At 51.6% G+C, this 27932-nt stretch overlaps 1 protein-coding gene across 1 annotated transcript; it reads left to right on the top strand.

Annotated features, from left to right (window-relative positions):
* Window positions 1–119: 119 nt before the first annotated feature.
* Window positions 120–27932, top strand: LOC109880435 (eukaryotic translation initiation factor 3 subunit B). Its single transcript, XM_031811141.1, is given in 19 exon segments — window positions 120–323; window positions 1326–1527; window positions 3062–3181; window positions 4701–4758; window positions 6199–6327; window positions 6504–6661; window positions 11644–11775; window positions 13143–13209; window positions 14452–14498; window positions 15180–15390; window positions 16674–16767; window positions 21505–21540; window positions 21543–21634; window positions 22537–22613; window positions 23262–23400; window positions 25184–25309; window positions 26765–26951; window positions 27044–27153; window positions 27293–27932. Coding segments are annotated over 18 exon segments (2073 nt in total). The 5' UTR covers window positions 120–223; the 3' UTR covers window positions 27142–27153; window positions 27293–27932.

Raw genomic sequence — 27932 nt, 5'->3', positions numbered from 1 at the left:
CATACAATCTGGTAAACTGAATCTAAAAGGCATCGCATCGCACTGCAGCCTATCGACACACTAACACGTGTCTGTAGTGATATCGCGAAACCGGAAGTTAAACTCCTCCTCGACGTTTCCCCGCAATTCGTCCATTTTCACGTAAATCGCACATGGTGATACACAAAATCTACATTTTACACCGATTTAGCGTCGACTAAAACACACTTCTTTCGCCTGTTAAATGCACGACACCGAGGATATGCCGGTTGATGTCGATTTCGACGAGGAGGAACCGTCGTTCAGTGACCCAGAAGACTTTGAAGATGATGTCGACGATGAAGGTGAGGAAACGCAGGAAAGATGCCGGATTATAATGCGGCCTGGAGAGCCGCTTAGCACGTTGTTTTTAACACATAGTAGTTACAAGTGGCTACAAGGCCATCATATGTAGTACATATGGACATATAAACCAAAATGGGTATAAATAATTGACATATTTAAAATATATTTGAAGGTTCAACGTGAAGATCAGTTAATGAGGACGTTCATTAAGTGATAATGTTAGTTATCTACAAGGCCATAATATGTCATAATAATACCAACTTGTATATAAATAATTGTTAAAATATTTTTTAAAACGTGTTTTTTTTTGAAGGGTCAACGTGAAGATCAGTTAATGAGGACTTTTTGTTGTTGAGGATGTTCATTTTAAGTGATAATATTAGTTAGCTACAGTAGCTGCTAAAAGCTAACAGTGGATTCATTCATACCGATTCACTCAAAGTTGTCCATACAGATGGCGAACCAAAAGGAGAAATATTTACTACGTCTGTGACATTTTACAACATTTTGTTTGTTAGCTATGTTCTTATTGTAAACACATGTGAGCATTAACTGTTTTTGTTTCCAGTTGTTAGTTGACGCGGGACATTTTGACTCCCCGCCGTCAGTGTTTTACTGTCTAACCTCAACTACCAGCTGTCAGATAATAGTGAATGCAGATGTGTGTTTTTATCAACTATAACAAAGCCCAAACTACATCCTCATAGCCTTTACCCAAGTTTAATTTTCAGCGGGTGTGGCAAAAATTGTAAATTCACTTTCTGGGGGGTGGGGGGACAACAGAGCTAATTTTAGGTGACATTGTCGCCAGTAAATTGGTAAAACATGTAAAAATGTATGCACAAATGAGTCGCTTTGGATTAAAAAGTGTATGCTAAATGGCATTATTAATACATGGGGCCTGTCTTTGTCTATACACAATCAATGGTATGGAAAACCCTGGTTTGATAAACTACCTCAAGTAATATGTTCTTTACCCTCATCCATCCCTCCCCCTGTAGAGTTACTGGGTGACCTGCTACGGGAGAAGCCCCAGGAGGCAGACGGGATAGACTCTGTGGTTGTCGTGGACAATGTGCCCCAGGTCGGCCCCGAGCGCCTGGAGAAACTGAAGAACGTCATTCACAAGATATTCTCCAAGTTCGGCAAGATCACCAACGAGTTCTACCCGACGGTAGACGGACCTGAAGGACTCACTAAGGGGTGAGAAGTAGGGTGCAGGGAGGCTGTAGGAGGGGTTCAGGGGGCTGTAGGAGGGGTGCAGGGAGGCTGTAGGAGGGGTTCAGGGAGGCTGTAGGAGGGGTTCAGGGAGGCTGTAGGAGGGGTTCAGGGAGGCTGTAGGAGGGGTTCAGGGAGGCTGTAGGAGGGGTTCAGGGAGGCTGTAGGAGGGGTTCAGGGAGGCTGTAGGAGGGGTTCAGGGAGGCTGTAGGAGGGGTTCAGGGAGGCTGTAGGAGGGGTTCAGGGAGGCTGTAGGAGGGGTTCAGGGAGGCTGTAGGAGGGGTTCAGGGAGGCTGTAGGAGGGGTTCAGGGAGGCTGTAGGAGGGGTTCAGGGTTGTCACGATACTAAGTATTAAGGTAGAGAAGAAAATGAAACAGACTGCATTTCTTGAGGAAGACGGTCCTAATGTTAGCAGACACACACACACACGGTCCTAATGTTTGGGGAAAAACCGCTGTATGTTGTCAACCACAGTCACGTTTGTTTATTTTCCAAGCTATAGCACAATATTTACGCAAAGTAGGTTTTTAAAGGACCAAAGAGTTTAGTCTTTGTTTTATTGTTTGATCTCTGTAGGTACATCTTCCTGGAGTATCCCACTCAGACCTATAGTTAGTTAACCTGTAGTTATCTCCTCTGTAGGTACATCTTCCTGGAGTATCCCACTCAGACCTATAGTTAGTTAACCTGTAGTTATCTCCTCTGTAGGTACATCTTCCTGGAGTATCCCACTCAGACCTATAGTTAGTTAACCTGTAGTTATCTCCTCTGTAGGTACATCTTCCTGGAGTATCCCACTCAGACCTATAGTTAGTTAACCTGTAGTTAATGTTATCTCCTCTGTAGGTACATCTTCCTGGAGTATCCCACTCAGACCTATAGTTAGTTAACCTGTAGTTAATGTTATCTCCTCTGTAGGTACATCTTCCTGGAGTATCCCACTCAGACCTATAGTTAGTTAACCTGTAGTTATCTCCTCTGTAGGTACATCTTCCTGGAGTATCCCACTCAGACCTATAGTTAGTTAACCTGTAGTTAATGTTATCTCCTCTGTAGGTACATCTTCCTGGAGTATCCCACTCAGACCTATAGTTAGTTAACCTGTAGTTATCTCCTCTGTAGGTACATCTTCCTGGAGTATCCCACTCAGACCTATAGTTAGTTAACCTGTAGTTATCTCCTCTGTAGGTACATCTTCCTGGAGTATCCCACTCAGACCTATAGTTAGTTAACCTGTAGTTATCTCCTCTGTAGGTACATCTTCCTGGAGTATCCCACTCAGACCTATAGTTAGTTAACCTGTAGTTATCTCCTCTGTAGGTACATCTTCCTGGAGTATCCCACTCAGACCTATAGTTAGTTAACCTGTAGTTATCTCCTCTGTAGGTACATCTTCCTGGAGTATCCCACTCAGACCTATAGTTAGTTAACCTGTAGTTATCTCCTCTGTAGGTACATCTTCCTGGAGTATCCCACTCAGACCTATAGTTAGTTAACCTGTAGTTATCTCCTCTGTAGGTACATCTTCCTGGAGTATGGGGCTCCCACTCAGGCTCTGGAGGCAGTGAAGAACGCTGACGGCTACAAGCTGGACAAACAGCACACCTTCAGAGTCAATGTGTTCACCGACTTCGACAAGTACGAAAACACCACACACATGGGTATATGGGGTGTCTAGGGGCATCAGCTGTTATATGGGGTGTTCGGGAGCATCATTCCAGCTGTTATATGGGGTGTTCTGGGGCATCATTCCAGCTGTTATATGGGGTGTCTGGGGGCATCATTCCAGCTGTTATATGGGGTGTCTGGGGGCATCATTCCAGCTGTTATATGGGGTGTCTAGGGGCATCATTCCAGCTGTTATATGGGGTGTCTGGGGGCATCATTCCAGCTGTTATATGGGGTGTTCAGGGCATCATTCCAGCTGTTATATGGGGTGTCTAGGGGCATCATTCCAGCTGTTATATGGGGTGTCTGGGGGCGTCATTCCAGCTGTTATATGGGGTGTCTGGGGGCGTCATTCCAGCTGTTATATGGGGTGTTCAGGGGCATCATTCCAGCTGTTATATGGGGTGTTCTGGGGCATCATTCCAGCTGTTATATGGGGTGTCTAGGGCATCATTCCAGCTGTTATATGGGGTGTCTGGGGGCATCATTCCAGCTGTTATATGGGGTGTCTGGGGGCGTCATTCCAGCTGTTATATGGGGTGTCTGGGGGCGTCATTCCAGCTGTTATATGGGGTGTTCAGGGGCATCATTCCAGCTGTTATATGGGGTGTTCTGGGGCATCATTCCAGCTGTTATATGGGGTGTCTAGGGGCATCATTCCAGCTGTTATATGGGGTGTTCAGGGCATCATTCCAGCTGTTATATGGGGTGTTCTAGGGCATCATTCCAGCTGTTATATGGGGTGTCTGGGGGCGTCATTCCAGCTGTTATATGGGGTGTTCAGGGGCGTCATTCCAGCTGTTATATGGGGTGTCTAGGGGCATCATTCCAGCTGTTATATGGGGTGTTCAGGGGCATCATTCCAGCTGTTATATGGGGTGTTCTGGGGCATCATTCCAGCTGTTATATGGGGTGTCTAGGGGCATCATTCCAGCTGTTATATGGGGTGTCTGGGGGCATCATTCCAGCTGTTATATGGGGTGTCTAGGGGCATCATTCCAGCTGTTATATGGGGTGTTCAGGGCGTCATTCCAGCTGTTATATGGGGTGTTCAGGGGCATCATTCCAGCTGTTATATGGGGTGTTCAGGGGCATCATTCCAGCTGTTATATGGGGTGTCTGGGGGCATCATTCCAGCTGTTATATGGGGTGTTCAGGGCATCATTCCAGCTGTTATATGGGGTGTTCAGGGCATCATTCCAGCTGTTATATGGGGTGTCCGGGGACGTCATTCCAGCTGTTATATGGGGTGTCTAGGGGCATCATTCCAGCTGTTATATGGGGTGTCTAGGGGCATCATTCCAGCTGTTATATGGGGTGTCCGGGGACGTCATTCCAGCTGTTATATGGGGTGTCCGGGGACGTCCTTCCAGCTGTTATATGGGGTGTTCAGGGGCATCTAGGCACAACATCAACACGGCAGAAACGTTTGCCATAGATATACATGATTATAGAACTGTCTGCTGTAGATGGTGACGTTGTGTTCCAGGTACATGAGCATCAGTGACGAGTGGGAGACTCCTGAGAAGCAGCCGTTCAAGGACTTTGTGAGTGTTACACCCTGAATACCCATTACACCCTGTCACTACAACCACACGTTCAGAGAATACCCATTACACACTGTCACTACAACCACACGTTCAGAGAATACCCATTACACACTGTCACTACAACCACACGTTCAGAGAATACCCATTACACACTGTCACTACAACCACACGTTCAGAGAATACCCATTACACACTGTCACTACAACCACACGTTCAGAGAATACCCATTACACACTGTCACTACACCCACACGTTCAGAGAATACCCATTACACCCTGTCACTACAACCACACGTTCAGAGAATACCCATTACACACTGTCACTACAACCACACGTTCAGAGAATACCCATTACACACTGTCACTACAACCACACGTTCAGAGAATACCCATTACACACTGTCACTACAACCACACGTTCAGAGAATACCCATTACACCCTGTCACTACAACCACACGTTCAGAGAATACCCATTACACACTGTCACTACAACCACACGTTCAGAGAATACCCATTACACCCTGTCACTACAACCACACGTTCAGAGAATACCCATTACACACTGTCACTACAAACCACACGTTCAGAGAATACCCATTACACACTGTCACTACAACCACACGTTCAGAGAATACCCATTACACACTGTCACTACAACCACACGTTCAGAGAATACCCATTACACACTGTCACTACAACCACACGTTCAGAGAATACCCATTACACCCTGTCACTACAACCACACGTTCAGAGAATACCCATTACACACTGTCACTACAACCACACGTTCAGAGAATACCCATTACACCCTGTCACTACAACCACACGTTCAGAGAATACCCATTACACACTGTCACTACAACCACACGTTCAGAGAATACCCATTACACACTGTCACTACAACCACACGTTCAGAGAATACCCATTACACCCTGTCACTACAACCACACGTTCAGAGAATACCCACCCGGTGTTGTGGAGGGGGGTCATTACACACTGTCACTACAACCACACGTTCAGAGAATACCCACCCGGTGTTGTGGAGGGGGGTCATTACACACTGTCACTACAACCACACGTTCAGAGAATACCCACCCGGTGTTGTGGAGGGGGGGGGGGGGGGGGTCATTACACACTGTCACTACAACCACACGTTCAGAGAATACCCACCCGGTGTTGTGGAGGGGGGTCATTACACACTGTCACTACAACCACACGTTCAGAGAATACCCACCCGGTGTTGTGGAGGGGGTCATTACACACTGTCACTACAACAACACGTTCAGAGAATACCCACCCGGTGTTGTGGAGGGGGGGGGGGGGGGGGGTCATTACACACTGTCACTTCAACCACACGTTCAGAGATTACCCACCCGGTGTTGTGGAGAGGGGGGGGGGGAGTCATAACTAACGGTCACTTCCTGTTTGTGTTGTCAGGGTAACATGCGTCACTGGATGGAGGACCCTGACTGTCGTGACCAGTACAGCGTCATCTACGAATCAGGAGAGAGGACCGCCATCTTCAACAACGACGCCAAGGATCCAATCGTCTCCGAGGAGAGGGCGGTGAGTCAACCATTCAACCAATCACGCCGGCACTGAGCATTCTACATCTACAGGAATACTTTTGACGGCTTTGATCTTTAAAAGTAGAAGGATTGTGTCATCAAAATGTCTGCCGTTGTGTTGTGTTATTGTATATTGATTAATTCTGAGGTTGTGACCGTGTTGTGTCCCTGTAGCGCTGGACAGAGACCTATGTGCGCTGGTCTCCCAAGGGAACCTACCTGGCCACGTTCCACCAGCGAGGCATTGCATTGTGGGGCGGAGAGAAGTTCAAGCAGATCCAACGTTTCAGCCACCAGGGAGTGTCTCTGATCGACTTCTCCCCCTGCGAGAGGTAACCAATCGCTAATGAATAATCCATGCCTGTCGGCAGGTAGCCTAGTGGTTAGGGGGGGGGCAGGTAGCCTAGTGGTTAGGGGGGGGGGCAGGTAGCCTAGTGGTTAGAGGGGGGGGGGGGGCAGGTAGCCTAGTGGTTGGAGGGAGGGGGGCAGGTAGCCTAGTGGTTGGGGGGGGGGGGGGGGGCAGGTAGCCTAGTGGTTAGAGCTTTGGACTTGTAACCGAAGGGTTTCAAGATCGAATCCTCGAGCCAACAAGGTAAAAAATCTGTCGTTCTGCCCCTGGACAAGGCAGTTAACCCACTAGACCGTCATTGAAAATAAGAATTTGTTCTTAACTGACTTGACTTAGTTAACTAAAGGAATAATAAAAATGAAGCTACATTACATTGTTATAATGCTTAATTCCCTGATAGTAACTGAGGACCTTCAGGCCATAATGTAACTCTATGTAGTCTTATTACGCCTTTTGAGGTGTTATAACGCTTCATAGGGACGTCGCCGTGACGTCCAGTCCCCTGATGGACACCGTGGACACCCCCATGCCCTAGTGGTAGCTCTGTCGGCGGTATGAAACCATGTGAAGCTACATGAAGGGGTTGTAATGCTTGGTAGCTACAGGTAACTGCCAGAATAAAGGAAACCCCAACATAAAGTGTCTTAATAGAGTGTTGCACCACCAGCCAGAACAGCTTCGATGCTCGTCGGCGTAGATTCTACATGTTTCTTATTATGTACAGGCACGTAGTGGTTAGAGGGGGGGGGGGGGGGGGGGGGGGGGCGATGCTCGTCGGCGTAGATTCTATGCGTTTCTGATTACAGCGTGCCTGGAACTCTGTTGGAGGGGTGTGTCACGCTGGCGTAAGGGATCGGGAGACAGGCGCAGGAATACGTAATGTTATTATTATGTACAGGCACGGGGACGAAGACCAAACAAACACGTATACAACACACAGGGTTGAATCCCCAAAACAAAAAGAGCGAGGAGTACCTCGAATAAATAACACAAGCGCACAATGACTAACACACGGGACGAGACCCGTAATCATCTGCACAATGACTAACACACGGGACGAGACCCGTAATCATCTGCACAATGACTAACACACGGGACGAGACCCGTAATCACCTGCACAATGACTAACACACGGGACGAGACCCGTAATCACCTGCACAATGACTAACACACGGGACGAGACCCGTAATCATCTGCACAATGACTAACACACGGGACGAGACCCGTAATCACCTGCACAATGACTAACACACGGGACGAGACCCGTAATCACCTGCACAATGACTAACACACGGGACGAGACCCGTAATCACCTGCACAATGACTAACACACGGGACGAGACCCGTAATCATCTGCACAATGACTAACACACGGGATGGGACCCGTAATCATCTGCACAATAGGGACCGGGTGTGTCTAATCACTGGGAATAGGGACCGGGTGTGTCTAATCACTGGGAATAGGGACCGGGTGTGTCTAATCACTGGGAATAGGGACCGGGTGTGTCTAATCACTGGGAATAGGGACCGGTGTGTCTAATCACTGGAATAGGGACCGGGTGTGACTAATCACTGGGAATAGGGACCGGGTGTGACTAATCACTGGGAATAGGGACCGGGTGTGACTAATCACTGGGAATAGGGACCGGGTGTGACTAATCACTGGGAATAGGGACCGGGTGTGACTAATCACTGGGAATAGGGACCGGGTGTGACTAATCACTGGGAATAGGGACCGGGTGTGACTAATCACTGGGAATAGGGACCGGGTGTGACTAATCACTGGGAATAGGGACCGGGTGTGACTAATCACTGGGAATAGGGACCGGGTGTGACTAATCACTGGGAATAGGGACCGGGTGTGACTAATCACTGGGAATAGGGACCGGGTGTGACTAATCACTGGGAATAGGGACCGGGTGTGACTAATCACTGGGAATAGGGACCGGGTGTGACTAATCACTGGGAATAGGGACCGGGTGTGACTAATCACTGGGAATAGGGACCGGGTGTGACTAATCACTGGGAATAGGGACCGACTAATCACTGGGAATAGGGACCGACTAATCACTGGGAATAGGGACCGACTAATCACTGGGAATAGGGACCGACTAATCACTGGGAATAGGGACCGACTAATCACTGGGAATAGGGACCGACTAATCACTGGGAATAGGGACCGACTAATCACTGGGAATAGGGACCGACTATCACTGGGAATAGGGACCGACTAATCACTGGGAATAGGGACCGACTAATCACTGGGAATAGGGTGTGACTAATCACTGGGAATAGGGTGTGACTAATCACTGGGAATAGGGTGTGACTAATCACTGGGAATAGGGGCCCGGGGTGTGACTAATCACTGGGAATAGGGTGTGACTAATCACTGGGAATAGGGGCCGGGTGTGACTAATCACTGGGAATAGGGTGTGACTAATCACTGGGAATAGGGACCGGGTGTGACTAATCACTGGAATAGGGACCGGGTGTGTCTAATCACTGGGAATAGGGACCGGGTGTGTCTAATCACTGGGAATAGGGACCGGGTGTGTCTAATCACTGGGAATAGGGACCGGGTGTGTCTAATCACTGGGAATAGGGACCGGGTGTGTCTAATCACTGGGAATAGGGTGTGTCTAATCACTGGGAATAGGGTGTGTCTAATCACTGGGAATAGGGTGTGGTCTAATCACTGGGAATAGGGTGTGTCTAATCACTGGGATAGGGTGTGTCTAATCACTGGGAATAGGGTGTGTCTAATCACTGGGAATAGGGTGTGTCTAATCACTGGGAATAGGGACCGGGTGTGTCTAATCACTGGGAATAGGGACCGGGTGGTGTCTAATCACTGGGAATAGGGACCCGGGTGTGTCTAATCACTGGGAATAGGGACCGGGTGTGTCTAATCACTGGGAATAGGGACCGGGTGTGTCTAATCACTGGGAATAGGGTGTGACTAATCACTGGGAATAGGGACCGGGTGTGTCTAATCACTGGGAATAGGGACCGGGTGTGTCTAATCACTGGAAATAGGGACCCGGGTGTGTCTAATCACTGGAATAGGGACCGGTGTGTCTAATCACTGGAATAGGGACCGGGTGTGTCTAATCACTGGGAATAGGGACCGGGTGTGTCTAATCACTGGGAATAGGGACCGGGTGTGTCTAATCACTGGGAATAGGGACCGGGTGTGTCTAATCACTGGGAATAGGGACCGGGTGTGTCTAATCACTGGGAATAGGGACCGGGGTGTGTCTAATCACTGGGAATAGGGTGTGACTAATCACTGGGAATAGGGACCGGGTGTGTCTAATCACTGGGAATAGGGACCGGGTGTGTCTAATCACTGGGAATAGGGACCGGGTGTGTCTAATCACTGGGAATAGGGACCGGGTGTGTCTAATCACTGGGAATAGGGACCGGGTGTGTCTAATCACTGGGAATAGGGACCGGGTGTGTCTAATCACTGGGAATAGGGTGTGACTAATCACTGGGAATAGGGTGTGACTAATCACTGGGAATAGGGACCGGGTGTGACTAATCACTGGGAATAGGGACCGGGGTGTGTCTAATCACTGGGAATAGGGACCGGGTGTGTCTAATCACTGGGAATAGGGACCGGGTGTGTCTAATCACTGGGAATAGGGTGTGTCTAATCACTGGGAATAGGGTGTGTCTAATCACTGGGAATAGGGTGTGTCTAATCACTGGGAATAGGGTGTGTCTAATCACTGGGAATAGGGTGTGTCTAATCACTGGGAATAGGGTGTGTCTAATCACTGGGAATAGGGTGTGTCTAATCACTGGGAATAGGGTGTGTCTAATCACTGGGAATAGGGTGTGTCTAATCACTGGGAATAGGGTGTGTCTAATCACTGGGAATAGGGTGTGTCTAATCACTGGGAATAGGGTGTGTCTAATCACTGGGAATAGGGTGTGTCTAATCACTGGGAATAGGGTGTGTCTAATCACTGGGAATAGGGTGTGTCTAATCACTGGGAATAGGGTGTGTCTAATCACTGGGAATAGGGTGTGTCTAATCACTGGGAATAGGGTGTGTCTAATCACTGGGAATAGGCGGTGTGTCTAATCACTGGGAATAGGGACCGGGTGTGTCTAATCACTGGGAATAGGGACCGGGTGTGTCTAATCACTGGGAATAGGGACCGGGTGTGTCTAATCACTGGGAATAGGGACCGGGTGTGTCTAATCACTGGGAATAGGGTGTGACTAATCACTGGGAATAGGGACCGGGTGTGTCTAATCACTGGGAATAGGGACCGGGTGTGTCTAATCACTGGGAATAGGGACCGGGTGTGTCTAATCACTGGGAATAGGGACCGGGTGTGTCTAATCACTGGGAATAGGGACCGGGTGTGTCTAATCACTGGGAATAGGGACCGGGTGTGTCTAATCACTGGGAATAGGGACCGGGTGTGTCTAACCACTGGGAATAAGGACCGGGTGTGCCTAATGAAAGTCCCGGAGGGATCCGTGAAACCGTTCTTCCACGATAAAATCCTTCATTTGGTGTTTTGTTGACGGTGGTGGAAAAACGCTGTCTCGGGCCCCGATCCAGAATCTCCCAGAAGTGTTAATTTGGGATCCAGTTACTGAGACTCACACACCCTTTAAAACCCCGATGTTCCTTTCAGAGCCCTCTTTCAAAGTCTCTGAGATCTCTTCTTCTAGCCATGCTAGCCAAGATAATGGGCAACTGGCCATTTTTATACATGACCCTAAGCATGATGGGATGTTAATTGCTTAATTACCTCAGGAACCACACCTGTGTGGAAGCCCCTGCTTTCATTATACTTTGTACCCCCCCTCGTTGACTCAAGCTTTTCCTTTCGTTTTGGCTGTTACCCTGTACATGGTGAGCCTAGTGTGGTTATAACCTGTCTATGTCATCTGTACGAATCCTTATGAAGCTACACATAAAGGTGTTATAATGCTTGGTAGGTACGTGGTGACGTTCAGTCCCCTGATGGACACTAAGGAGGACCCCCAGGCCATCATCATCTGGGACATTCTGACTGGCCAGAAGAAGAGAGGCTTCCACTGTGAGAGCTCCGCCCACTGGCCCATCTTCAAGTAAGGACTGACTACACACCCCTCTGTTTTCATGTCTCTACATCTTCTAGTAAGGCCTGACTACCAACCTCTCTGTTTTCATGTCTCTATCCTGTTCCTGTCTCTGCATCTTCTAGTTAGGCCTGACTACCAACCTCTCTGTTTTCATGTCTCTACATCTTCTAGTAAGGCCCGACTACCCACCTCTCTGTTTTCATGTCTCTACATCTTCTAGTAAGGCCTGACTACCAACCTCTCTGTTTTCATGTCTCTACATCTTCTAGTTAGGCCTGACTACACACCTCTCTGTTTTCATGTCTCTACATCTTCTAGTAAGGCCTGACTACACACCTCTCTGTTTTCATGTCTCTACATCTTCTAGTAAGGCCTGACGACCCACCTCTCTGTTTTCATGTCTCTATCCTGTTCCTGTCTCTACATCTTCTAGTAGCCAAGAACTGCAGCAGAACTTGTTTCTCTTGCTTTCTGTCTTGGTTCTCTCCCCTAGCTGCAGCGGTCTGTCTTGGTTCTCTCCCCTAGCTGCAGCGGTCTGTCTTGGTTCTCTCCCCTAGCTGCAGCGGTCTGTCTTGGGTCTCTCCCCTAACTGTCTTGGTTCTCTCTCTACCTGCAGAGGTCTGTCTTGGTTCTCTCCCCTAGCTGCAGCGGTCTGTCTTGGTTCTCTCCCCTACCTGCAGCGGTCTGTCTTGGTTCTCTCCCTACCTGCAGCGGTCTGTCTTGGGTCTCTCCCCTAACTGTCTTGGTTCTCTCTCTACCTGCAGCGGTCTGTCTTGGTTCTCTCCCCTAGCTGCAGCGGTCTGTCTTGGTTCTCTCCCCTAGCTGCAGCGGTCTGTCTTGGTTCTCTTCCCTAGCTGCAGCGGTCTGTCTTGGGTCTCTCCCCTAACTGTCTTGGTTCTCTCTCTACCTGCAGCGGTCTGTCTTTGTTCTCTCCCCTAGCTGCAGCGGTCTGTCTTGGTTCTCTCTCTAACTGCAGCGGTCTGTCTTGGTTCTCTCCCCTAACTGTCTTGGTTCTCTCCCCTAGCTGCAGCGGTCTGTCTTGGTTCTCTCCCCTAACTGTCTTGGTTCTCTCCCCTAGCTGCAGCGGTCTGTCTTGGTTCTCTCCCTACCTGCAGCGGTCTGTCTTGGTTCTCTCCCCTAACTGTCTTGGTTCTCTCTCTACCTGCAGCGGTCTGTCTTGGTTCTCTCCCCTAGCTGCAGCGGTCTGTCTTGGTTCTCTCCCTAACTGCAGCGGTCTGTCTTGGTTCTCTCCCTAACTGCAGCGGTCTGTCTTGGTTCTCTCCCTAACTGCAGCGGTCTGTCTTGGTTCTCTCGCCTAACTGTCTTGGTTCTCTCCCTACCTGCAGTGTTCTAACGTGTGTCTGTTTCTCCAGGTGGAGTCACGATGGGAAGTTCTTTGCCAGGATGACCCAGGACACACTGAGCATCTACGAGACCCCAGTAAGTCCCCACACTGAGCATCTATGACCCAGGACACACTGAGCATCTATGAGACCCCAGTAAGTCCCCACACTGAGCATCTATGAGACCCCAGTAAGTCCCCACACTGAGCATCTATGACCCAGGACACACTGAGCATCTATGAGACCCCTGTAAGTCCCCACACTGAGCATCTATGACCCAGGACACACTGAGCATCTATGAGACCCCAGTAAGTCCCCACACTGAGCATCTATGAGACCCCAGTAAGTCCCCACACTGAGCATCTATGACCCAGGACACACTGAGCATCTACGAGACCCCAGTAAGTCCCCACACTGAGCATCTATGACCCAGGACACACTGAGCATCTATGAGACCCCAGTAAGTCCCCACACTGAGCATCTATGAGACCCCAGTAAGTCCCCACACTGAGCGTCTACGAGACCCCAGTAAGTCCCCACACTGAGCGTCTACGAGACCCCAGTAAGTCCCCACACTGAGCATCTATGAGACCCCAGTAAGTCCCCACACTGAGCATCTATGACCCAGGACACACTGAGCATCTATGAGACCCCAGTAAGTCCCCACACTGAGCATCTATGAGACCCCAGTAAGTCCCCACACTGAGCGTCTACGAGACCCCAGTAAGTCCCCACACTGAGCGTCTACGAGACCCCAGTAAGTCCCCACACTGAGCATCTATGAGACCCCAGTAAGTCCCCACACTGAGCATCTATGAGACCCCAGTAAGTCCCCACACTGAGCATCTATGAGACCCCAGTAAGTCCCCACACTGAGCATCTATGACCCCAGTAAGTCCCCACACTGAGCGTCTATGACCCCAGTAAGTCCCCACAATGAGCATCTGAGACCCCAGTAAGTCCCCACACTGAGGGTCTATGACCCCAGTATGTCCCCACACTGAGAGTCTACGAGACCCCAGTAAGTCCCCACACTGAGTGTCTACGAGACCCCAGTAAGTCCCCACACTGAACGTCTGAGACACCAGTAAGTCCCCACACTGAGCATCTATGGCCCCAGTAAGTCCCCACACTGAACGTCTGAGACACCAGTAAGTCCCCACACTGAGCATCTATGGCCCCAGTAAGTCCCCACACTGAACGTCTGAGACACCAGTAAGTCCCCACACTGAGCATCTATGACCCCAGTAAGTTCGATTGACCAGTATTACTCTGAGTGTGTCTGTGTAACAGACTGGTGAGTCCGTACTGAACAACATCCTGTTTTCTCCTGTCGTAGTCCATGGGCCTGTTGGATAAGAAGAGTCTGAAGATCAGTGGCATCAAGTGAGTCTTTATCCTGGGGATGTTGACCCTTAATCAGTTAGTTCAGGAATACCACCTGTCAGACAGAGACTAGTTAGAGGAATACCACCTGTCAGACAGAGACTAGTTAGAGGAATACCCCCTGTCAGACAGAGACTAGTTAGAGGAATACCACCTGTCAGACAGAGACTAGTTAGAGGAATACCACCTGTCAGACAGAGACTAGTTAGAGGAATACCACCTGTCAGACAGAGACTAGTTAGAGGAATACCACCTGGCAGACAGACTAGTTAGAGGAATACCACCTGTCAGACTGAGACTAGTTAGAGGAATACCACCTGTCAGACAGAGACTAGTTAGAGGAATACCACCTGTCAGACAGAGACTAGTTAGAGGAATACCACCTGTCAGACAGAGACTAGTTAGAGGAATACCACCTGTCAGACAGAGACTAGTTAGAGGAATACCACCTGTCAGACAGAGACTAGTTAGAGGAATACCACCTGTCAGAGACTAGTTAGAGGAATACCACCTGTCAGAGACTAGTTAGAGGAATACCACCTGTCAGAGACTAGTTAGAGGAATACCACCTGTCAGACAGAGACTAGTTAGAGGAATACCACCTGTCAGACAGAGACTAGTTAGAGGAATACCACCTGTCCTGTGTGTGTGTGTGTATTAATCCCCTCCTCCCCTCTGCAGGGACTTCTCCTGGTCACCAGGCGATAACATCATAGCGTTCTGGGTCCCCGAGGACAAAGACATCCCAGCCAGAGTGACTCTGATGCAGCTTCCCTCCAGACAGGAGATCAGAGTCAGGAACCTCTTCAATGTGGTGGACTGTAAACTTCACTGGCAGAGACAGGGAGACTACCTCTGTGTAAAGGTGGACCGGACACCTAAAGGAACTCAGGTTAGTGAAGGAGGGGAGAACAGAGGGAGGGTGAAGGGAGAGGAGAACAGAGGGAGGGTGAAGGGGGGAGGTGAACAGAGGGAGGGTGAAGGGGGGAGGTGAACAGAGGGAGGGTGAAGGGGGGGAGGTGAACAGAGGGAGGGTGAAGGGGGGAGGACGAGAACAGAGGGAGGGTGAAGGGAGGAGGAGAACAGAGGGAGGGTGAAGGGAGGAGGAGAACAGAGGGAGGGTGAAGGAGGGAGGAGGAGAACAGAGGGAGGGTGAAGGGGGGAGGAGAACAGAGGGAGGGTGAAGGAGGGAGGAGGAGAACAGAGGGAGGGTGAAGGAGGGAGGAGGAGAACAGAGGGAGGGTGAAGGGAGAGGAGAACAGAGGGAGGGTGAAGGAGGGAGGAGAACAGAGGGAGGGTGAAGGAGGGAGGAGAACAGAGGGAGGGTGAAGGGGGGAGGAGAACAGAGGGAGGGTGAAGGGGGAGGGGAGGAGAACAGAGGGAGGGTGAAGGGGGGAGGAGAACAGAGGGAGGGTGAAGGGGGGAGGAGAACAGAGGGAGGGTGAAGGGGGGAGGAGAACAGAGGGAGGGTGAAGGGAGGAGGAGAACAGAGGGAGGGTGAAGGGGGGAGGAGAACAGAGGGAGGGTGAAGAGGGGAGGAGAACAGAGGGAGGGTGAAGGGGGGAGGAGAACAGAGGGAGGGTGAAGGGGGGAGGAGAACAGAGGGAGGGTGAAGGGGGGAGGGGAGGAGAACAGAGGGAGGGTGAAGGGAGAGGAGAACAGAGGGAGGGTGAAGGGGGGAGGGGAGGAGAACAGAGGGAGGGTGAAGGGAGGAGGGGAGGAGAACAGAGGGAGGGTGAAGGGGGAGGAGAACAGAGGGCAGGGTGAAGGGGGAGGAGAACAGAGGCAGGGTGAAGGGGGAGGAGAACAGAGGCAGGGTGAAGGGGGAGGAGAACAGAGGCAGGGTGAAGGGGAGGAGAACAGAGGCAGGGTGAAGGGGGAGGAGAACAGAGGCAGGGTGAAGGGGGAGGAGAACAGAGGCAGGGTGAAGGGGGAGGAGAACAGAGGCAGGGTGAAGGGGGAGGAGAACAGAGGGAGGGTGAAGGGGGGAGGAGAACAGAGGGAGGGTAAATGTGATGCTTTGATGTTAAACCTCATTTTCAAGTCTCCTTTCTCTCTCTGTCCTCATCCTCTATCGTTCCCCCTCTCCTCTTCTGTCATCTCCATCATTCTCTGTCCTCTCCTCTCGTTCTCTCCTCCTGTCTGTCCTCTCCTCTCGTCCTCTCCTTCTCTCAGGGTGTGGTGACCAACTTTGAGATCTTCAGGATGAGAGAGAAGCAGGTTCCTGTTGACGTGGTGGAGATGAAGGGAGACCCGGAATCTAAAACTGGTAACGCACACCCCCCACTCTGACAAGACGACAGAACCCCCCCTCTGACAAGACGGACAGACCCCCCCCCCCCCACTCTGACAAGATGGACAGAACCCCCCCCCCCACACTCTGACAAGACGGACAGAACCCCCCCCCCCCCCCCCCCCCACTCTGACAAGATGGACAGAAACCCCCCCCACTCTGACAAGATGGGCAGAAACCCCCCCACGCTGACAAGATGGACAGAACCCCCCCCCCCACTCTGACAAGATGGACAGAAACCCCCCATCCCTACTCTGACAAGATGGATAGAAACCCCCCCCCCCCACTCTGACAAGATGGACAGAAACCCCCCATCCCTACTCTGACAAGATGGACAGAAACCCCCCCCACTCTGACAAGATGGACAGAAACCCCCCATCCCTACTCTGACAAGATGGACAGAACCCCCCCCCCCACTCTGACAAGATGGACAGAACCCCCCCCCACTCTGACAAGATGGACAGAAACCCCCCATCCCTACTCTGACAAGATGGACAGAACCCCCCCCCCCACTCTGACAAGATGGACAGAACCCCCCCCCCACTCTGACAAGATGGACAGAAACCCCCCCCCCCACCCCCCCCCCCCCCACTCTGACAAGATGGACAGAAACCCCCCATCCCTACTCTGACAAGATGGACAGAAAACCCCCCCCACTCTGACAAGATGGACAGAAACCCCCCATCCCTACTCTGACAAGATGGACAGAAACCCCCCCCACTCTGACAAGATGGACAGAAACCCCCCATCCCTACTCTGACAAGATGGACAGAACCCCCCCCCCCCACTCTGACAAGATGGACAGAAACCCCCCCCCCCCACTCTGACAAGATGGACAGAACCCCCCCCACTCTGACAAGATGGACAGAAACCCCCCATCCCTACTCTGACAAGATGGACAGAAACCCCCCCCCACTCTGACAAGATGGACAGAACCCCCCCCCCACTCTGACAAGACGGACAGAAACCCCCCATCCCCACTCTGACAAGATGGGCAGAACCCCCCCCCCCACTCTGACAAGATGGGATAGAACCCCCCCCCACTCTGACAAGATGGACAGAACCCCCCCCCCCCCCACTCTGACATGATGGACAGAAACCCCCCATCCCCACACTGACAAGATGGACAGAAACCCCCCATCCCTACTCTGACAAGATGGACAGAAACCCCCCCCCCCCACTCTGACAAGATGGACAGAAAACCCCCCATCCCTACTCTGACAAGATGGACAGAAACCCCCCCCACTCTGACAAGATGGACAGAAACCCCCATCCCTACTCTGACAAGATGGACAGAACCCCCCCCCCCCCCCACTCTGACAAGATGGACAGAACCCCCCCCCCACTCTGACAAGATGGACAGAAACCCCCCATCCCTACTCTGACAAGATGGACAGAACCCCCCCCCCCACTCTGACAAGATGGACAGAACCCCCCCCCCCCCCCCCCACTCTGACAAGATGGACAGATCCCCCCCCCCCACTCTGACAAGATGGACAGAAACCCCCCATCCCTACTCTGACAAGATGGACAGAACCCATCCCTACTCTGACAAGATGGACAGAACCCCCCCCCACTCTGACAAGATGAACAGAACCCCCCCCCACTCTGACAAGATGGACAGAAACCCCCCATCCCTACTCTGACAAGATGGACAGAAACCCCCCCCCCACTCTGACAAGATGGACAGAACCCCCCCCCCCCCCCCCACTCTGACAAGACGGACAGAAACCCCCCCATCCCCACTCTGACAAGATGGGCAGAACCCCCCCCCCCCCCACTCTGACAAGATGGATAGAACCCCCCCCCACTCTGACAAGATGGACAGAACCCCCCCCCCCCCCACTCTGACAAGATGGACAGAAACCCCCCATCCCCACACTGACAAGATGGACAGAAACCCCCATCCCTACTCTGACAAGATGGACAGAAACCCCCCCCCCCACTCTGACAAGATGGACAGAAACCCCCCCATCCCTACTCTGACAAGATGGACAGAAACCCCCCCCCACTCTGACAAGATGGACAGAAACCCCCCATCCCTACTCTGACAAGATGGACAGAACCCCCCCCCACTCTGACAAGATGGACAGAACCCCCCCCCCCCACTCTGACAAGATGGACAGAAACCCCCCCCACTCTGACAAGATGGACAGAAACCCCCCATCCCTACTCTGACAAGATGGACAGAAAACCCCCCCCCACTCTGACAAGATGGACAGAACCCCCCCCCCCACTCTGACAAGACGGACAGAAACCCCCCATCCCCACTCATACAAGATGGGCAGAACCCCCCCCCCCCCACTCTGACAAGATGGATAGAACCCCCCCCACTCTGACAAGATGGACAGAACCCCCCCCCCCCCCACTCTGACATGATGGACAGAAACCCCCCATCCCCACACTGACAAGATGACAGAAACCCCCCATCCCTACTCTGACAAGATGGACAGAACCCCCCCCCCCCCCCCCACTCTGACAAGATGGACAGAACCCCCCCCACTCTGACAAGATGGACAGAAACCCCCCATCCCTACTCTGACAAGATGGACAGAACCCCCCCCCCCACTCTGACAAGATGGACAGAACCCCCCCCCCCCCCACTCTGACAAGATGGACAGACCCCCCCCCCCCCCACTCTGACAAGATGGACAGAAACCCCCCATCCCTACTCTGACAAGATGGACAGAAACCCATCCCTACTCTGACAAGATGGACAGAACCCCCCCCCACTCTGACAAGATGAACAGAACCCCCCCCCCACTCTGACAAGATGGACAGAAACCCCCCATCCCTACTCTGACAAGATGGACAGAAACCCCCCCCCCACTCTGACAAGATGGACAGAACCCCCCCCCCCCCACTCTGACAAGACGGACAGAAACCCCCCATCCCCACTCTGACAAGATGGGCAGAACCCCCCCCCCCCACTCTGACAAGATGGATAGAACCCCCCCCACTCTGACAAGATGGACAGAACCACCCCCCCCCCCCACTCTGACAAGATGGACAGAAACCCCCCATCCCCACACTGACAAGATGGACAGAAACCCCCCATCCCTACTCTGACAAGATGGACAGAAACCCCCCCCCCCCCACTCTGACAGATGGACAGAAACCCCCCCCCCCACTCTGACAAGATGACAGAAACCCCCCATCCCTACTCTGACAAGATGGACAGAAACCCCCCCCACTCTGACAAGATGGACAGAAACCCCCCATCCCTACTCTGACAAGATGGATAGAACCCCCCCCCACTCTGACAAGATGGACAGAACCCCCCCCCCCACTCTGACAAGATGGACAGAAACCCCCCATCCCCACACTGACAAGATGGACAGAAACCCCCATCCCTACTCTGACAAGATGGACAGAACCCCCCCCCCCCCCACTCTGACAAGATGGACAGAAACCCCCCATCCCTACTCTGACAAGATGGACAGAAACCACCCCCCCACTCTGACAAGATGGACAGAAACCCCCCATCCCCACACTGACAAGATGGACAGAAACCCCCATCCCTACTCTGACAAGATGGACAGAAACCCCCCCCCCCACTCTGACAAGATTGGACAGAAACCCCCCATCCCTACTCTGACAAGATGGACAGAAACCCCCCCCACTCTGACCAGATGGACAGAAACCCCCCATCCCTACTCTGACAAGATGGACAGAACCCCCCCCCCCACTCTGACAAGATGGACAGAAACCCCCCCCCACTCTGACAAGATGGACAGAAACCCCCCATCCCCACACTGACAAGATGGACAGAAACCCCCCATCCCTACTCTGACAAGATGGACAGAAACCCCCCCCCCCCACTCTGACAAGATGGACAGAACCCCCCATCCCTACTCTGACAAGATGGACAGAAACCCATCCCTACTCTGACAAGATGGACAGAACCCCCCCCCCACTCTGACAAGATGAACAGAACCCCCCCCCCACTCTGACAAGATGGACGAAACCCCCCATCCCTACTCTGACAAGATGGACAGAACCCCCCCCCCCCCCCCACTCTGACAAGACGGACAGAAACCCCCCATCCCCACTCTGACAAGATGGGCAGAACCCCCCCCCCCCCCCCCACTCTGACAAGATGGATAGAACCCCCCCCCCCCCCACTCTGACAAGATGGACAGAACCCCCCCCCCCCCCCCCACACTCTGACAAGATGGACAGAACCCCCCATCCCCACACTGACAAGATGGACAGAAACCCCCCATCCCTACTCTGACAAGATGGACAGACCCCCCCCCCCCCCCACACTCTGACAAAGACGGACAGAACCCCCCCCCCCCCCCACTGATAATGTACAGTAACACCACCAGGTGGCAGTACACCACTAGGTAACACCACCAGGTGCAGTAACACCACTAGGTAACACCACCAGGTGCAGTAACACCACCAGGTGCAGTAACACCAACTAGGTAACACCACCAGGTGCAGTACACCACCAGGTGCAGTAAACACCACCAGGTTGCAGTAACACCACTAGGTGCAGTAACACCACCAGGTGCAGTAACCACCACCAGGTGCAGTAACACCACCAGGTGCAGTAACACCACTAGGTAACACCACCAGGTGCAGTAACACCACTAGGTAACACCACCAGGTGCAGTAACACCACCAGGTGCAGTAACACCACCAGGTGCAGTAACACCACTAGGTAACACCACCAGGTATAATAACACCCGTGTTGTCGTCCCCTAGCGGAGAGCATCATAGCGTTTGCGTGGGAGCCCAACGCATTAAGTTTGCCGTCCTGCACGGTGAATCTCCCAGGATCAACGCCTCGTTCTACCACGTCAAGAACAACGGCAAGATAGAAACTCATCAGTGAGTCCAACCTTTACCTGAGAATCTCTCATGACTCTGTAATGTCTATAAGGATCGTTATTCCGTCTCTACTGGTTGTCAGATGTCCGGATTCAGGCCTTTGGCAAACAACACAATCTGCTACTGTAACATACACTCCCCCCCCCCCCCCCCTCTCCCCTCTCCTCTCCCCCCTTCTCTCTCCTCTCCCCCCTTCTCTCTCTCCCCCTTCTCTCTCCTCTCCTCCCCCCTTCTCTCTCCTCTCCTCCCCCCCTTCTCTCTCCTCTCCTCCCCCCCCTTCTCTCTCCTCTCCTCCCCCCCTTCTCTCTCCTCTCTCCCCCCTCTCTCCCCCCCCCCCTTCTCCTCTCTCCTCCTCCCCCCCTTCTCTCTCCTCTCCCCCCCCCTTCTCTCTCCTCTCCTCCCCCCCTTCTCTCTCCTCTCCTCCCCCCTTCTCTCTCCTCCTCCTCCCCCCTTCTCTCTCCTCTCCTCCCCCCCTTCTCTCTCCTCTCCTCGCCTCCCGTCCCCCCCTTCTCTCTCTCCTCTCCTCCTCCCCCCCCTTCTCTCTCCTCTCCTCCTCCCCCGCTTCTCTCCTCCTCTCCTCCTCCCCCCCCTTCTCTCTCCTCTCCTCCTCCCCCCCTTCTCTCTCCTCTCCCTCCTCCCCCCTTCTCTCTCTCTCTCCTCTCCCTCCTCCTCCCCCCCTTCTCTCTCCTCTCCTCCTCCCCCCTTCTCTCTCCTCTCCTCCTCCCCCCTTCTCTCTCTCCTCTCCTCTCCTCCTCCCCCCCTTCTCTCTCCTCTCCTCCTCCCCCCCCTTCTCTCTCCTTCTCCCTCCCCCCCCTTCTCTCCCTCTCCTCCTCCCCCCCTTCTCTCTCCTCTCCTCCTCCCCCCCTTTCTCTCTCCTCTCTCCTCCTCCCCCTTCTCTCTCCAGAGATGTTTGACAAGCAGCAGGCCAACAGCATCTTCTGGAGTCCTCAGGGACAGTTCATGGTGCTGGCTGGACTCAGGAGGTACAAGACCTGTGTGTGTGTGTGTGTGTGTGTGTGTGTGTGAGAGAGAGAGAGAGAGAGAGAGAGATCTCCCCTCCTGTGTTAACCCTGTCCTCCAGTATGAACGGGGCCCTGTGTTAACCCTGTCCTCTCCTCCAGTATGAACGGGGCCCTGTGTTAACCCTGTCCTCTCCTCCAGTATGAACGGGGCCCTGTGTTAACCCTGTCCTCTCCTCCAGTATGAACGGGGCCCTGTGTTAACCCTGTCCTCTCCTCCAGTATGAACGGGGCCCTGTGTTAACCCTGTCCTCTCCTCCAGTATGAACGGGGCCCTGTGTTAACCCTGTCCTCTCCTCCAGTATGAACGGGGCCCTGTGTTAACCCTGTCCTCTCCTCCAGTATGAACGGGGCCCTGTGTTAACCCTGTCCTCTCCTCCAGTATGAACGGGGCCCTGTGTTAACCCTGTCCTCTCCTCCAGTATGAACGGGGCCCTGTGTTAACCCTGTCCTCTCCTCCAGTATGAACGGGGCCCTGTGTTAACCCTGTCCTCCAGTATGAACGGGGCCCTGTGTTAACCCTGTCCTCCAGTATGAACGGGGCCCTGTGTTAACCCTGTCCTCTCCTCCAGTATGAACGGGCCCCTGCGTTAACCCTGTCCTCTCCTCCAGTATGAACGGGGCCCTGGCGTTTGTGGACACCTCTGACTGCACCATGATGAACATGGTTGAACACTACATGGCTTCTGACGTAGAGTGGGACCCTACAGGACGATACCTGGTGACATCTGTGTCCTGGTGGAGTCACAAGGTACACCTGACACACACACACACCTGATACATACACCTGACACACACACCTGACACACACACAGGGAATAAACTACTGTCATGTTTATTTAAATGGAAGATCAACCAAATGAAGGTTGGTTTGTACCGCAATAATTAACCAATGAGATAGGAGCTCCAAGCTGTCTTCATCAGGGTATATTTGATAATTAACCAATGAGATATCAGGCCGCTCTTGGCCGTGATTACACTCTAGGAGCTCCAAGCTGTCTTCATCAGGGTATAATCACACTCTAGGAGCTCCAAGCTGTCTTCATCAGGGTATAATCACCCTCTAGGAGCTTTGTATGCCATTTTAATATTTGATAATTAACCAATGAGATATCAGGCCACTCTTGGCCGTGATTACAGACACCTGTCTTTTGACACAACATTAACGAGTTGGACAGTAACACAGATGACTGGGAGGAGGAGATATTAATATATTAACGAGTTGGACAGTAACACAGATGACTGGGAGGAGGAGATATTAATATATTACTATATTAACGAGTTGGACAGTAACACAGATGACTGGGAGGAGGAGATATTAATATATTAACGAGTTGGACAGTAACACAGATGACTGGGAGGAGGAGATATTAATATATTAACGAGTTGGACAGTAACACAGATGACTGGGAGGAGGAGATATTAATATATTACTATATTAACGAGTCATCCCGCAGGGTTTGTGATTATACCCTGATGAAGACCGCTTGGCTGTCTGTGTGCTGTGCTTCTACACCTGCATTGCTTGCTGTTTGGGGTTTTAGGCTGGGTTTCTGTACAGCACTTTGAGATATCAGCTGATGTACGAAGGGCTATATAAATTAATTTGATTTGAAAACAGCTTGGCTGTTGAAACGTTGGTCATTTTATTTAATTTTTTTGCATCTGAGCTCCTAGAGTGTGCGGCTCTCTTTAATTTTCAAGTTTTCTCCTCCGCTAGCCGGCACCTCGTCTAAACAGGTTTTCTCCTCCGCTAGCCGGCACCTCGTCTAAACAGGTTTTCTCCTCCGCTAGCCGGCACCTCGTCTAAACAGGTTTTCTCCTCCACTAGCCGGCACCTCGTCTAAACAGGTTTTCTCCTCCGCTACCCGGCACCTCGTCTAAACAGGTTTCCTCCTCCGCTAGCCGGCACCTCGTCTAAACAGGTTTTCTCCTCCGCTAGCCGGCACCTCGTCTAAACAGGTTTTCTGAGCCATACCAAGTGTGTTTTTATCTGAGCCATACCAAGTGTGTTTTTATCTGAGCCATACCAAGTGTGTCTTTATCTGAGCCACACCAAGTGTGTTTTTATCTGAGCCATACCAAGTGTGTCTTTATCTGAGCCACACCAAGTGTGTCTTTATCTGAATAACAAGTGTGTCTTTATCTGAGCCATACCAAGTGTGTCTTTATCTGAGCCATACCAAGTGTGTTTTTATCTGAGCCACACCAAGTGTGTTTTTATCTGAGCCACACCAAGTGTGTTTTTATCTGAGCCACACCAAGTGTGTTTTTATCTGAGCCACACCAAGTGTGTTTTTATCTGAGCCATACCAAGTGTGTTTTTATCTGAGCCATACCAAGTGTGTTTTTATCTGAGCCATACCAAGTGTGTTTTTATCTGAGCCACACCAAGTGTGTTTTTATCTGAGCCACACCAAGTGTGTTATTATCTGAGCCACACCAAGTGTGTTTTTATCTGAGCCACACCAAGTGTGTCTTTATCTGAGCCGTACCAAGTGTGTTTTTAAAAAGGGGGTTGTCTCTCCCGTCAGGTGGACAATGCCTATTGGCTGTGGACCTTTCAGGGGCGTCTCCTCCAGAAGAACAACAAGGATCGTTTCTGTCAGCTACTCTGGAGACCTCGGCCTGCTACCCTGCTCACACAGGACTCCATCAAGGTACGTATCTGTGTGTGTGTCCAGTATTTATAAAGGGTATAAAGGGTAAACTAGCTAAACTAACTCTGTCATCAAGGTTGTTTTAAACCAATAGAATCCAAAAACTCGTTCAGTGTCTGGACAAGTAGTGACTTCTGTCTAAACTTCTGTGTGTTGAAAGGGTTTTGTTGTAATGTGTCTGACTGCGTTTATATAACATGGGCTTAGCTGGGACCCTTGGTTTTGACTGTCTTGTTGCTACTATAACATGGGCTTAGCTGGGACCCTTGGTTTTGACTGTCTTGTTGCTACTATAACATGGGCTTAGCTGGGACCCTTGGTTTTGACTGTCTTGTTGCTACTATAACATGGGCTTTGCCGGGACCCTTGGTTTTGACTGTCTTGTTGCTACTATAACATGGGCTTAGCTGGGACCCTTGGTTTTGACTGTCTTGTTGCTACTATAACATGGGCTTAGCCGGGACCCTTGATGGTCTTGTTGCTACTATAACATGGGCTTAGCCGGGACCCTTGATGGTCTTGTTGCTACTATAACATGGGCTTAGCCGGGACCCTTGATGGTCTTGTTGCTACTATAACATGGGCTTAGCCGGGACCCTTGATGGTCTTGTTGCTACTATAACATGGGCTTAGCCGGGACCCTTGATGGTCTTGTTGCTACTATAACATGGGCTTAGCCGGGACCCTTGATGGTCTTGTTGCTACTATAACATGGGCTTAGCCGGGACCCTTGATGGTCTTGTTGCTACTATAACATGGGCTTAGCCGGTACCCTTGATGGTCTTGTTGCTACTATAACATGGGCTTAGCCGGGACCCTTGATGGTCTTGTTGCTACTATAACATGGGCTTAGCCGGGACCCTTGATGGTCTTGTTGCTACTATAACATGGGCTTAGCCGGGACCCTTGATGGTCTTGTTGCTACTATAACATGGGCTTAGCCGGGACCCTTGATGGTCTTGTTGCTACTATAACATGGGCTTAGCCGGGACCCTTGATGGTCTTGTTGCTACTATAACATGGGCATAGCTGGGACCCTTGATGGTCTTGTTGCTACTATAACATGGGCTTAGCCGGGACCCTTGATGGTCTTGTTGCTACTATAACATGGGCTTAGCCGGGACCCTTGATGGTCTTGTTGCTACTATAACATGGGCTTAGCCGGGACCCTTGATGGTCTTGTTGCTACTATAACATGGGCTTAGCCGGGACCCTTGATGGTCTTGTTGCTACTATAACATGGGCTTAGCCGGGACCCTTGATGGTCTTGTTGCTACTATAACATGGGCATAGCTGGGACCCTTGATGGTCTTGTTGCTACTATAACATGGGCTTAGCTGGGACCCTTGATGGTCTTGTTGCTACTATAACATGGGCTTAGCCGGGACCCTTGATGGTCTTGTTGCTACGTGTAACGTGTTTTTCTTCTTGTGTTTTGACCCGTTCGTTCCCCAGGTGATCAAGAAGGACCTGAAGAAGTACTCTAAGATCTTTGAGCAGAAGGATCGTCTGAGCCAGTCGAAGGCCTCCAGGGAGCTGGTGGACAAGAGGAGGAGCATGATGGAGGACTACCGCACCTACAGAGAGGCTGCCCTGCAGCAGCACCACGAACAGAAGATCGCCCGCCTGCAGCTCCGAGGAGGTACGTAGACTCCCCCCCACCCCCCTCTGTGGGCCGTTCTGGCTCGGGACCAGGCTTACTAAGCTTGACCCCTGACCTCTCTCTGTCTCTAGGAGTGGACACTGACGAGCTGGACAGTAACACAGATGACTGGGAGGAGGAGACCATTGAGTTTTTTATCAACGAAGAAATCATTCCCCTCGGAGAGTAGTCCCCTACGCAGGTAACACCCACACGCACTACCCAAACACACTCACTACCCACACACACGCTACCCACACACACTCACACTACCTACACACATACACAACCTACACACTGTCTGTGGTTTTGACGGTCTCTCCCCCCCTCTATCTCTCCAGGTCCATTTTTGCGTGGGGACTAGAGGGGGGGCGTTATCTTGTTCGACTGGAGGAGGGAAAACTACGCTGAGAATCTTGGGAGTCGCCAGAGTTCCACCATTCTCTCTTTGTGACATCATCAAAGCGTGCCTTGTGGTATAGCGACAACAGCAAGCTAACAACTGTGGGAGGAGGGAGGAAACCAACTTTTAAACTCTTAATTATTTTTTCATCACCTTGGTCTTTTTCTGCCACTTTTTGAAAGTTTTTCTTTCTCATAATCTATCCTCGCTCACTCACTTTCTATTCTTCTTATCTTGACTACACACCCCCTTGCAGTCTTTAACCGTCATTACCGTGGCAACGGTCACACCTTACCATAAAGAGACAGAGACCGTTGCACCACCAGCACCACCACCGGGAGGGATGAGGACTGGGTGTGTGACGTGGCAGTGTGTGTGTGAGGCTAGAGAGAGTGTTCTCCTGATGACCAAACGTTCAAGGCTGTGTTGTAGTAGTAGTAGTAGTGTGTTGAAGTGGCATTATCCTCCTCCGTTTAGACTACCTGACGTTGTTGTTGTTGTTGTTGTTGTTATCATACTAGACCACAACTATCACATGATCTTCGACGTCAATAAAGATAAACGGCATTCAAATCATC

This window comes from Oncorhynchus kisutch, unplaced genomic scaffold (genome assembly GCF_002021735.2).
Source record: "Oncorhynchus kisutch isolate 150728-3 unplaced genomic scaffold, Okis_V2 Okis01b-Okis20b_hom, whole genome shotgun sequence".
Taxonomy (NCBI): domain Eukaryota; kingdom Metazoa; phylum Chordata; class Actinopteri; order Salmoniformes; family Salmonidae; genus Oncorhynchus; species Oncorhynchus kisutch.
Note: the sequence above shows the minus strand (reverse complement) of the source record. Positions and strands in the feature narration are given on the sequence as shown.